The sequence below is a fragment of the Osmia lignaria genome, chromosome 1 (assembly GCF_051020975.1).
Source record: "Osmia lignaria lignaria isolate PbOS001 chromosome 1, iyOsmLign1, whole genome shotgun sequence".
Lineage (NCBI taxonomy): Eukaryota > Metazoa > Arthropoda > Insecta > Hymenoptera > Megachilidae > Osmia > Osmia lignaria.
The window spans coordinates 11,626,890-11,638,132 of record NC_135032.1 but is presented as its reverse complement, the minus strand read 5'-3'; the positions used below and the strand labels follow the sequence as shown (position 1 = coordinate 11,638,132).

Here is an 11,243-nt window from a genome sequence, read left to right as displayed (position 1 = left end):
TATTAGAAATAATGGACCATTTGAAAAATGTTAGAATATTAGAAATAATAGACCATTTGAAAAATATTAGAATATTAGAAAAACATTAGGACACGACTATTGAACGTGTTTTATTAATACAGGTAGCATTCTAATTTACACTGTACGCGCGTCAATATAAAGTAATATTATTTAAATGAAGGGAGCAGGAATAAAATAGCAAAAGGAAGTAAGTATAGAAATTCTTGCCTGGCGAGTCTTGATGCAACGTAAAAGAAAAAGCTACTATGGTAGCGTATAGTATATCTATAGGATTAATGATCTATCCTTATATACCTTACGCACGCATCCATATTCTTTCGAAGTTGTGCACGTGCCACTTTATCTCCACGAATATTCCTGGGACACATTTCATTGCGTGCGCTCGCTGAGAATGATGTAGTGTAGTTGTAAATTAGAAAATCAAGTGGCGACATAGATTAATGAAGTGTGATTCCCTGTTGTATACAGTGGAGAAAAAGGTATTTAAATACATGCTGCGGCGAGATTAATTAGAGGTAAATCAAAGATGAAAGATTTTATCGGTTTTGATTTTCTTAGAAACAAGTTTACTCTGCTGTTCAGGTAATTTTATGTAATATTTTATGTGTATACGTGTAATTTGTTTTACATTTCAAAACAGAAAGTCTAAAATTCTTAGAATTCTCGGCTACCCGCGCACCCCTAAGCACTATTAATACCTTATCGAAATTAGTCACTGTTAATTCTTAATTAATGACCTGCTATTTTCTATAAAAATACATAAAAATTCATGTAGTTATTTTGATCAAATTTTTACCATAAGTGCCATTTTACGACAGTTTTATGCGAAGAAAGAATGTCAGACTTCCTAGGTTTGTTCGTTCTCTATTTCTCGTCGGAGTAGGTGAATAATTGGTAGGACACAAAGCTGACAGTAAACCGAGAGCAGTTGTTTGTAATTCCTGAATCCACCCTTAAAGTAGGGCCCATATGTCACGAAACACCATGTACACCCAATGTCTGTACATAGGCGTGAGCTTTGTAGTTGAGAAATGTTTTCAATTTCATTCAAACCGGTTGTGAAATGGAAGAGCTCCGTTCCGCGGCTTGGCTACGTGACAGACATACCGGAAAAGCCGACTTTTGGCAAATTCCTGGTTAGACGGAACGCATCCCTTTGCCAGCCCTCTCAGATCCGCTCGAATGCTTCCTCGATGCTCATTTTTTTTTTCTCTTGCCATCCATTACCCCCCTGGTATAATCAAATTTTTGGCAAATGAAATAGGTCTTCGATCGACAGCAATGCGAACACACGAATACTACGATAATTTAAGATTTTCTATGGAAAATATAAAGCAAATAATAAATAATTATATTTCTTTCTTCTTGAGCTTTCTCAGACTTCAGATTAAATTTCAGAGCATCGTTTCTTCCTAAATTTCATTCTCTTATTTCCTTTTAAAAAATATTTGTAATTAACAAGTGTCGACTCCTCGTGGAACACTTTTTTTGTCAAAGAAGATACGCGAGAATAAGAGGAGGGAAAACAGGAAAAGACCATTTTCATAAAAGTAGGATCTTCTTTTTTTGTTTTGTTTTTCTTCTTCAACAGGTTTATTCGACACAGAAGGTATTCCGACTTCTGGTTAGTGAGAAATTCACCGCCGGCAATTTCGTGGCTTCTCACAAAGAGCACCTCTTGGCTCGGTTTCGCTGAATGTTTTTCCTTTGTGCATTCTTTCCTACCATTATATCATTTCCCACCAAATAATTCATCTGCCTCTTCCACTTTTAACCCGGCCGTCTGACTTTTATCGCCGTTGCCTTTCAATTCTCGCGTCTTGATTCTCAAGTTCCAGTTCCTCTCATCCCCCCTGTAAACTCCTTTAATTATCCTCGTACCACGCATTAATTGCCTTCGTTTCGTAGATCATCCGACGCGAAAAAACAGCGGAAATTATTAACGTCTAACGTTACATCGCCAAGTGAGTAAGATGGTGAAAAATCAAACGCCTGTTTACCGTCATGGGAAATCCTAGTTGAATGCCGATCATGATAACCATACGGTACTTCGCAGATTCTTGCGGCAAACGGTGTTCATGAAAAAGCGCTGTAATCACCGTGTTACGAGCCTGATTGTTTACGAACGCTTGAATTGCAAATTGTTACTCCTGTTTACATCGGGGAAGCGATGTATGCTGGTACCAATTATTACCATATGGAAATAATGCGGTACATACATCGATTAATAATGCAAGAATTTGGAAAAAATATTGGAACTTCCGGCATAGCCAATTCTGGCTTTTCTGTGTTATCAGTACACCCATGATTAAATCTGGCTTCCTGGTTCCCGTTCTTCCCCTTGGGCGGCCCCTAAAAGAAGGGTGCTGTAGAGGAGGAGCCTCCCCTCTATATATAGGTGTATAGCGGACCACCACTTGGGTTTAAATACTATGGGGTCTAGAAGCCAGTGTAATTCAACAAATTATATTCAAACCTAATTTTACAATATTGTCAAAATAATTAATAATTTTTACTATGAGATCTAGAAACCAGTGCCACTAAAAAGAAATGATATGTATTTAATTTTAATTTCGTTGTCAACGTAATACCTAAGTGGTTGTAATCTCATCACTTTCTAAGTAATAATATACTTAACAGTAGTCAAAGCTTTTCACCAGTAGTATACGTCAAAGATAAATGATCACCGATACTGTGGCGTGTATCAAACGATCTCGAAGAACGTTTTATCACTGTGCGTCTGGATGACAAGTAAATACACAGTCGCGAACATGAATATGGCATCTGATGTAGTAGCATCAACTCGTTTCTTCTTGTTCCACGAATTGTAATTTCCTGTGTACGAGGATGGCAGCTGTAGATCCAGGCCTCGTTACTTGGACAAGTCTAAGGAGGAAATGAGGTTAGCCTCGCGTGATCTGTAGAATCATTGAGAGGAGATTGTGTTAGGAAGGTCTAAGAGGGGTGTCAGGGTGGCACACCGGTCAGGTGATATATCTCGTTACGGTGCATCTTTCCTGGATTAACGGGCATAAATTTTCCTTACATTTTTTGTTTCCTCGCAGACTGTTATTACTTTCTAATACAGCGATATTGCTCCATGACGCGCCCCCACCCGCGCGAGCAAATGATGTGGAACGACGAGTTAACGAGGCGGTATGCTCCTCGCTGCTCAATCCCCTTCTTGCCCCGTCTGGGAATCTTGTTTCTAGCTGCTACTATCGTAACGATCCGTTTGTTTTACTCCTCTTAGGATGAAACATCAATCGCGTTTGCGGTACGCGGACGTTCAACTTGGAAAATGCTTCACTTCTTCTTAGAACTTTCAGTAGAGGCAAAATGACCGTGATGATTCAACGGTGCGTTAACCCTTTGCCTTGCCTCTTAACGCATTAAATTTTTCAAGTTAATATTAATGGTACTCGGAAGTTTCTTTAGAATTTAAATTTGCCATTTGGCATCTGCAAACGTGAACTCTAAAACGGCGGACCACGGAGAGAGACAAAATTTTAATTTTATGAAAAACGAACTTGCCAATCTGATCCACTGAAACGTGAAGACACGTAAAATTTTCGTATGAAAATTTATAAAAGAAGTAGTAAATAATTTCAATGCGTTAACGCATAATCAGGCGTAGTCGAGTCTAATCGATATATCTCGAACCTATAGCATGTTTAATCTATCTAATCTACTTAATATAGTCAACGTAAATTACACAACCGGCTGATACGAACTTGGCTTACCTGATACACAAGCGTATCTAATTTACTGAAGATACTTAGCCTGACTTAACATACCCAATTTTAGCGAGCAAATAGCATTTTCGTCCATTAACATAATCTTGAAGCTATGTGATTACGTGCCTCTCCGCATGGAATATACGGAAATGATGATCATTAATAACAGAATAATTTCTGTTGTCACAATCGTGCTTTGGTTATCTAATGATTGAAACGTGCCATCGTAAGGATTTATTAGAGACCTCTTGCAATGTGTAACATTGTAATTATTATAATTCCTAAATTAAATAAGCAATTTTCTTTAATCGAAATTCATGTCTGGTTGACGTTAATTTAGCGATAAATAAAGATATTGAACGTTCTAAAGAATTCAAATTGGTAGCGAATAAATTCAAAAGCAATTTACTTTCACGACACAGGATTCCATATCCTCCTGGTACAATCGCGCCTCATCGATGATGCAGCTGTATTTTGACGCTTTAACATGCACGCATCGATGTTTGAGTCGTTGTTACATCGATAACGTCATTCATTCCGATAGTGGGCGTGGTATAATCATTGATCAACGTCTTGGTACTACACGGAAACATATCGACTACTTTCTTGCTTCCTTTTGTTGTATTTCCCTTCTATCTACCATCTGTTTACCTTGTACCGTTTCATACGTGGCTGGAGCAATTTAATACTGATTGCATAATTTATATTAGAAATTGATACCTCATCGATTATCTTCAAATTACTTCCTACTTGGCTCTCTTTTAAGCCAGAGATTATCCCTCGGACCATAAAGAAAGGCTTAATTTTAATTTCATTTTCCCAATTTCTAAATCACTTTTAATATCAACATCCTAAAAATTAAAATTCGAGACTTCCACCTCCCCCTATATCACCATTTTCCCTAAGGAAGTCTACTTTACTCGATGCTGTACCTAAAAGCTTAATTGCGCTAGTAGATTGTTCCAGCATCGGTAGTACTCCATATCCGTCAAAGTGTAAGATCATTTATTTACCGAATAATCAGGCAAACAGCAGTAAACATTAGACGCGGGGAATAACGTTGAAGAGTGGAAGTAAACGCGAGTCTACATCATCACGCGACGTCTTAGAAAGGACGGTACATCTGCGACCTATTACGGGGCGAGCAAATTGCTTCCCGTCGTAAAATCCGTTCAAGTGATTGATTAGCATGATGTCTGTCCGAGACTTCTGCCTTCTTCCTTCTCCCTCTCTGGCCGATCGGAAGGCAGAAAATCGTCGCATACGTTCCCATAACGGTAACCCCGATCAAGGATCGACGTTATCAGCATCGGGGCATCTCTATTAGCGGTGTCGTTTCGCCACTCGGTCGAATTACATTCGATCACATTGGCCCTGCTTTTTCCTATCGTTAACGCTCGACGATGCTAAGCGTACAGGGAATTACAAGGCGTCTCGGTGCCGGCACGGGGTAATAATAGTTCTTGCGGTGACAGCTGTTCGCCGTGTAACCGCGTTTGTCCCCGTCGCGTCGCGTCGCGTAGAGCACGGTCACGTAGCTCTGTTCGTCTTTAGCGTGCAAGATGACAGTTCGATTAAAGGCGACGATGTTAGGGGAGGGAAGAGAGCTAATGAGACACGTTTCCGCTTTGCGAAAGAAAGAAGAAGAAGAAAAAAAAAGAAGGAAAATAAATAAGAAGAAGAAAAGTAGTTCCGTACGTGTCCGGTCGGGATCTCGCGAGCTTGAAACCTCGCTACCGAGAATTTAGCGCGACCGAGGATTCAACGTATCCTCGCAACGGTACAACGATAGATGATAAAGCATTCGAGTGGAACACTTACCTTGCCGGTGGTAGCCGACTTGTAGAGCGGACCCATGATAACGTGATCGGTGGGGCAACCGTCCGAGTCAATTAAGACTATCTCGCTGGAGTCGACGCCGTCCATGGCCACCAGTTCGCGTACAAAGATCTCGTACGGGCTGTTCGGGTCGAGGATCTCGAACTTCAACGCGAGAGGATCACCGACTTCGGCGGTTGGTATCGCTTCGTTTCCACTGCGGTCGGTGATCTTCATGGCTACGTTGGGGGAATCGACGATTACCTCCTCGGATAAGGCCGGGGTTATGTCACCGTGTACACCGAGGTCGACCTCGTTCGACACCGTTTTGTTGGTCAGGTCGTACTGGCAGGTGACGGCGAGGCCAAGGTCGGAACTTGTGACGATCGTGTCGTGATGCTGAATCACGACGTCGTTCAGATACCGTCCAAGTCCTTGCTGTCTGATGTTGCATTCCAGATCGTCGTAGGCCATCCGAAGCTCGAATTCCAAGGCACCTTTCACGTCCTGCACGCACGAGTTAGGAGATCCCTTCACGTACACCTTGCCGTAGAACAGTTTGCTGGTCTGGATTCGCGTCACCATGTCGCCGGCACGGCAGTCGATGGTGACGTTGTAGCAGGAGCTCAGCTCGTACGTTGATCCCTCCGGCACATCGAGATAAGGTTCCTGAAGTCAACCAACAATTGCCTATTTTATTGTCTTTGTTCTTTGTAACCACTTAATATTAATTAGACGTTTGACAACAGAGTCAGTGTAGATTCGTTAGCTGAAACACCTAAATATCCTTGTAATATATTCTTTATTTTCTTTTCTAATTGCACTAAATATTTGTCCCTTCAGGAATAAATTAAGGGACCATTTTTAAGTATTTTACAATTTACCGAATGGAATTCTATCGAAGGGTTGGAAATCTAGACCAGGAATTCTGTATGCACTTATACTGATGAGAATATTTGAATATCTCAAGTGATTTTTCTGCTGTTTAAATATTATTTTTTAAATAAAAAGTTGCAATTGCAAGAAATCTTAACGTCAATGCGAAGATGAGCAGCCGGTTATTGTCCCTCGGTTATTGACACAAGGGTTAAGCATCGCACCATGACTTTTAACTGTGCTTTAAAACGTTGGTCATAAACCTTAAATTTCACGCAGCACGTAACGTGATAATACACGCTTTGCGAACATTTTTCGAGGGGGAGCAAGAACTCAGAAGCAGTGGAACTCATTAGAGCGGTGAAACTAAAAAGTATACGTGTAGGAGGTAGGGTGCTTTTGTGTGTTGGTAATTAGCTAATTTAGTGTGAGCGTGAAGAACATGTTTTTATGAAGGAATTGAAGAGACCGTGTTTAAATTAGGAATTCCGAGAATACAATCTTGAGAATATAAAAGGATTAATTTATAATATTAGTTCAGCAATTAAATTCATAATTTTTTCTCACATTTAACTTCAGGAGCTTCTGAATTTTATAGCAGAGGGATCAGAGAATGATCACATTTCAAGAAACTCTATTATTTATTTTCAAATATAAATTTTGTTGATCGACTATTATTGGATGGCCCTTAGGATAGTATAATCAATCGACTTTTTTACGACTACTAATGACTACCAACCACTCGCATATGCCCATAAACATCCTCTATATGTATTACCACCATTTACTACTCGCAAGGCAAATTACCACGAACCCAGGAGTCTTGTTTATCGCGTTATCCGTTAATGAATCGCGAGATGCATCAAACCAGAACAGCTCGCTCATTATCGGAAATATCGTATTAACTGCTTTCGATGACTTCCCTTTACCCGAATTAATAGCCTATTACACGGCTTGTATAATTATTGGAAAGACAGTATAAGTACTTACAAATCTTCATCTTGATTAACCATTATAAGGAAATAGTATTTATATACTCCTTCAATTATAAATGATCCTACTGGAAAGTATAGTTACTAAAAATAACTGGAATTTATGAGACATTTGTCGCTATTCAGAAATTCTAATTCAAGATTAGAAATTATAAAGGAAGAATATAAATTTTTTTTTCGACTATTCGGGTTTTTGGAAGAATCTCTGACAGGTCAGAAGGAAAATGGAAAAGAATCGCGATGAGGTTGGATGTATAAAAAAGCAGCAGTGATTCGGTTCGACGTCAAACGCCAACGGAAATAGAGTGAACTGATTCTTCAACAGGTTGGCGAGAAGAAAAGTCTTTGTCTTAACTTCCTCGGGCCATGGAGGTTCTCCCGTATGCGCAAGCTGAAGAGCCATCCGCAGCCTCGATAGGGTAAGCATCTGCGATGGAAACTCGATTTTCCACGAATGCGCTCTCGGCGAATTGTTCGAGCTGGTTCACGCGTGTGCGATGTAATCGCGTTTACAGAAAACCCACGTCGACCCTTTCAACGTGCTACGTGGGCTGGTGAACTGTGTGGTCTACGATTTCCAACCGAGCTCCGTACTCGAAATTGACGTCGAATTGTTTTACTTCGCTCCCTGAATGAATTAAAGTAACTTCCACCGGTGAAATCTCACGTTGCAAAGTTTTTTATTTTCTGGTGTTTCTAGGGGCAACTTTCAGAACGTTTCTTGTTGAATAATTAACGATGTAAACGTTGCTTCTTTGTTTTTGCAAAATATTTCATATTCTAATTCATAAATTTGTATAAAATTAAAAATTTCACTAAAATTATTATCAAACTAATTATGCAAATATATACATAGATGTTCAGATAATTTTGAAGTGTACAAAGCAGAAATATTGTTACCACTTATGCTATGTAATTTCCACGAATGTTGTAAAGGTAAAGCTTGTCAAGTAGCTATTCGAAAGAAGGAATTTGTTGCTTTCTCACCTGAATATCGGAGAGAGTGGCTCTGGAATGATGGCTGAGACGGCAGACCATGTCGCCGGTGTCACCGTAGTCGTAAGAATGACAACGGAACGGGGAGTTCAAGCAGAGTTCTCTGCATTCTTCGGCGCTGCCAACGTCCTGGTACACGGAATCCACTGTCTTCAAGATACGGCCGTTCAATTTTTTGAATTCGCAGAGCTTCACTGGTTCGTCCACGCAATGATTCTCTAAATAATCGAAGCCTTTAGCTATTTGGAAAGCGTTGGATCCGGCAACAGTTAAGCGGTCCATGTCCGAAAGTTCGCATTGTTTCGTTGAATTCGCGTAATTGGCAGATCTGAAACAGAAATAAAATTTCGTGGTTAGAATAAGAATTTTCTGACGTTACTACAAAAATATTTGTGACTTGGTGTCGGGTACCCGATACTCTAAATATTTCTATGAAGTAATCTGCTAAATTGGCCTGTTGCATAAAGTCTGATAAAACAACGATACCTTTCCACAAATATTATCATAACGACATACTATCGATGCAAATAAAGCGAGGGTCAAATTTCTGGATTACAACGGAACAATACGGGAATTAATTAAACCGTAGGCGCGGCACGTAAAGAGGAATTATCTGGTACTAACTCGAATTCGGGTCAGAAATTGTTGTGGAAGCTGGTTAACGGATTTGCTCGAAATTATACGCTTTATATGTTAAATATTATTATTCTTCGTTTATTTCTGAATAAATAATAGCAGGGAAAAAATGAAAGGGGAAAAGGATATTTTCGTCGTTAAAAACTAAACCACTTTTCGTAACTGTTAGCACCCACCTCGACCTCCTGCACGGCGCTTAGTGCGAACAGCAGGGTGCCAAATTTATTCCACGTGGCTCCATCGATTTTGGATTATATCGCCTTAAGACCTGAATAATATTCATGGTCGGCTACGTTATGATTTCAATATTCTCGGGGTTCTCGTCGAGCGAAAGCCGAGTCGAAAAATCACTGCGCCCTTACGCGGCTGGTCGCGATAAAACGACCCTATTCAATCGAACGTATAGTTGAATCGCCTACAATTCTCCTGATTATCGCGCGATTCTTTTTTTATCACGCTTCCCAGTTGGAGACGTCGTCTTCGTCAAGCTGATTCCACACTTCGTGTTAAAGTAAACGTAAAATTCTTGGAGATAATTGTTTAGTTAAGAAGATAATGTTTATCGTATTTGTAAAAATCAAGAATAAAATAAAAAGAAACTAAAAATTGTTACTAAACGTTTGAAAATTTAATTTTTAGAAAAGGTTCGCAATTTATTATTTGAAAAAAAGAATTCTTTCATTAAAATTGATTTAGTTCACTACTTTCTTTTGAAAATGACAAACAAAAGGAGCAGATCTAGGCTTTACGGTCCCGGTGGTCGTATCAGGGCTCAAGAGCTGACCGATCTTAACCTTAAGCCCTTACCCTCAGGGGTATAGCCAATCAAAGTTGGTATCACCCTAAAGAAAGTGATAGATGGTATCACCAATCAAATAGGGTTTACAAAAAAAATAAAATTTATCAATTTTGTTCTAATTAATCCCTTATTATTTCTGTAGTTAGATATTTTTAAATTAATTATTATAGGAGGAGATCAATTCCTCAGGTAATTGAACTAAAATTAAAACCATGTTCCGAAGATAATTAAAAAGATCCTATCAAAATGATGTTCCACTGAAATAGGACGTCAAAAATATCCCCTTATCATTGCGTTTTCAGTTAGCTAAATGATCTTATCGATCCATGACACAGTAGAATCGCTCGATCGAACGAGATATCGTTCGATGAAACAACAGGTATCGAGATGAAGAATTGATTCAGCTTCGTAGCCGAACCTATCTGCCCGACGCAACGGTTCTCGTTCGTTAAATCAACAAGTCCCGACGAAATTGTTCGCGATTCAAATAATTGGCCGACGATATGCGCGTTCCAGCTGCGTTTATTATTCATTCCGCGCACACGACTGGGGAAATCGCTTTTATCGGGAATTACTTTTATCCGACTCGCTGATCCGGCCAGTGATTGTAGCGCGACAAGATTTACGCGCGGCTACCCATCGTCCGATCGTCATCGATCCTTTAACAGAAACGTCAAACGATATTTCCCGCGCAAATTGCTGTTACGCCAATATTGCCATCCAATCGAGCCATTAATCTCCAAGGCTTACTTTGCTCATCTCTCTTTCGTCTAAATTAATTCCTTTATTTCGTTCTCTTGGGAACCTCGGGTAGGAAGAATAATGTTTACTCTCATTATCATTTGACAACATAATTCGTTTGGGGTCCAACTCAAACCTAAGAGCAATTTTCGACCCGATCCCAACCTAATCCCGACCCGAATTTGTTAATAGTATAATTTTCTTAATAATTATTTGAATGTATATGAAGTGAAAATATTCCAAATTTAACAATTTCCTCTCGAAAAATATTTTATCCATACTCCTCATTCTTCAAATTTCAAAGCATAAAATCCTCCATTTACCCTACCTCACTTTCCTCCAAGAATTTTCACATTCCCTCGAAATTTGCATTTTCTGATATCCATTCATTAATAATTCGTGCATCCTTCAAAGAATTCTATCAAGCCTCAAACTCGACTTACATTCATCCATCTCCATTAAACGTTCCCCTTCCTGTCCGCTTCTATTTCAATGCAAAACGTTCATCAACAAAACGACGCAAGAGCTCTCCTTTGTTCAACGATTCAAAAACCCTCTGTGATTTTTCTTTCCTCGTGGCAGGGTGGAAGATGTACCCCGTTGCGCAAGTTAGGATAAACTTCCAGG

General features: G+C 39.5%; 2 protein-coding genes across 5 annotated transcripts in view; one reads left to right on the top strand and one right to left on the bottom strand.

Moving 5' to 3' along the window:
* Atg16 (Autophagy-related 16) overlaps window positions 1–11,243 on the top strand; it is a 397,790-nt gene that overhangs the window by 150,922 nt on the left and 235,625 nt on the right. The window lies entirely within an intron of this gene.
* Window positions 1–11,243, bottom strand: part of neo (ZP and PAN domain-containing protein neyo) — a 192,235-nt gene that overhangs the window by 8,092 nt on the left and 172,900 nt on the right. For both annotated transcript variants that reach the window (XM_034328169.2, XM_034328168.2), the window contains 2 exons: window positions 8,432–8,768; window positions 5,580–6,245 (listed from right to left, as the gene is read on the bottom strand). In XM_034328169.2, the coding sequence (XP_034184060.1) occupies window positions 5,580–6,245; window positions 8,432–8,768 (1,003 nt within the window). The remainder of the gene's footprint in view (window positions 1–5,579; window positions 6,246–8,431; window positions 8,769–11,243) is intronic.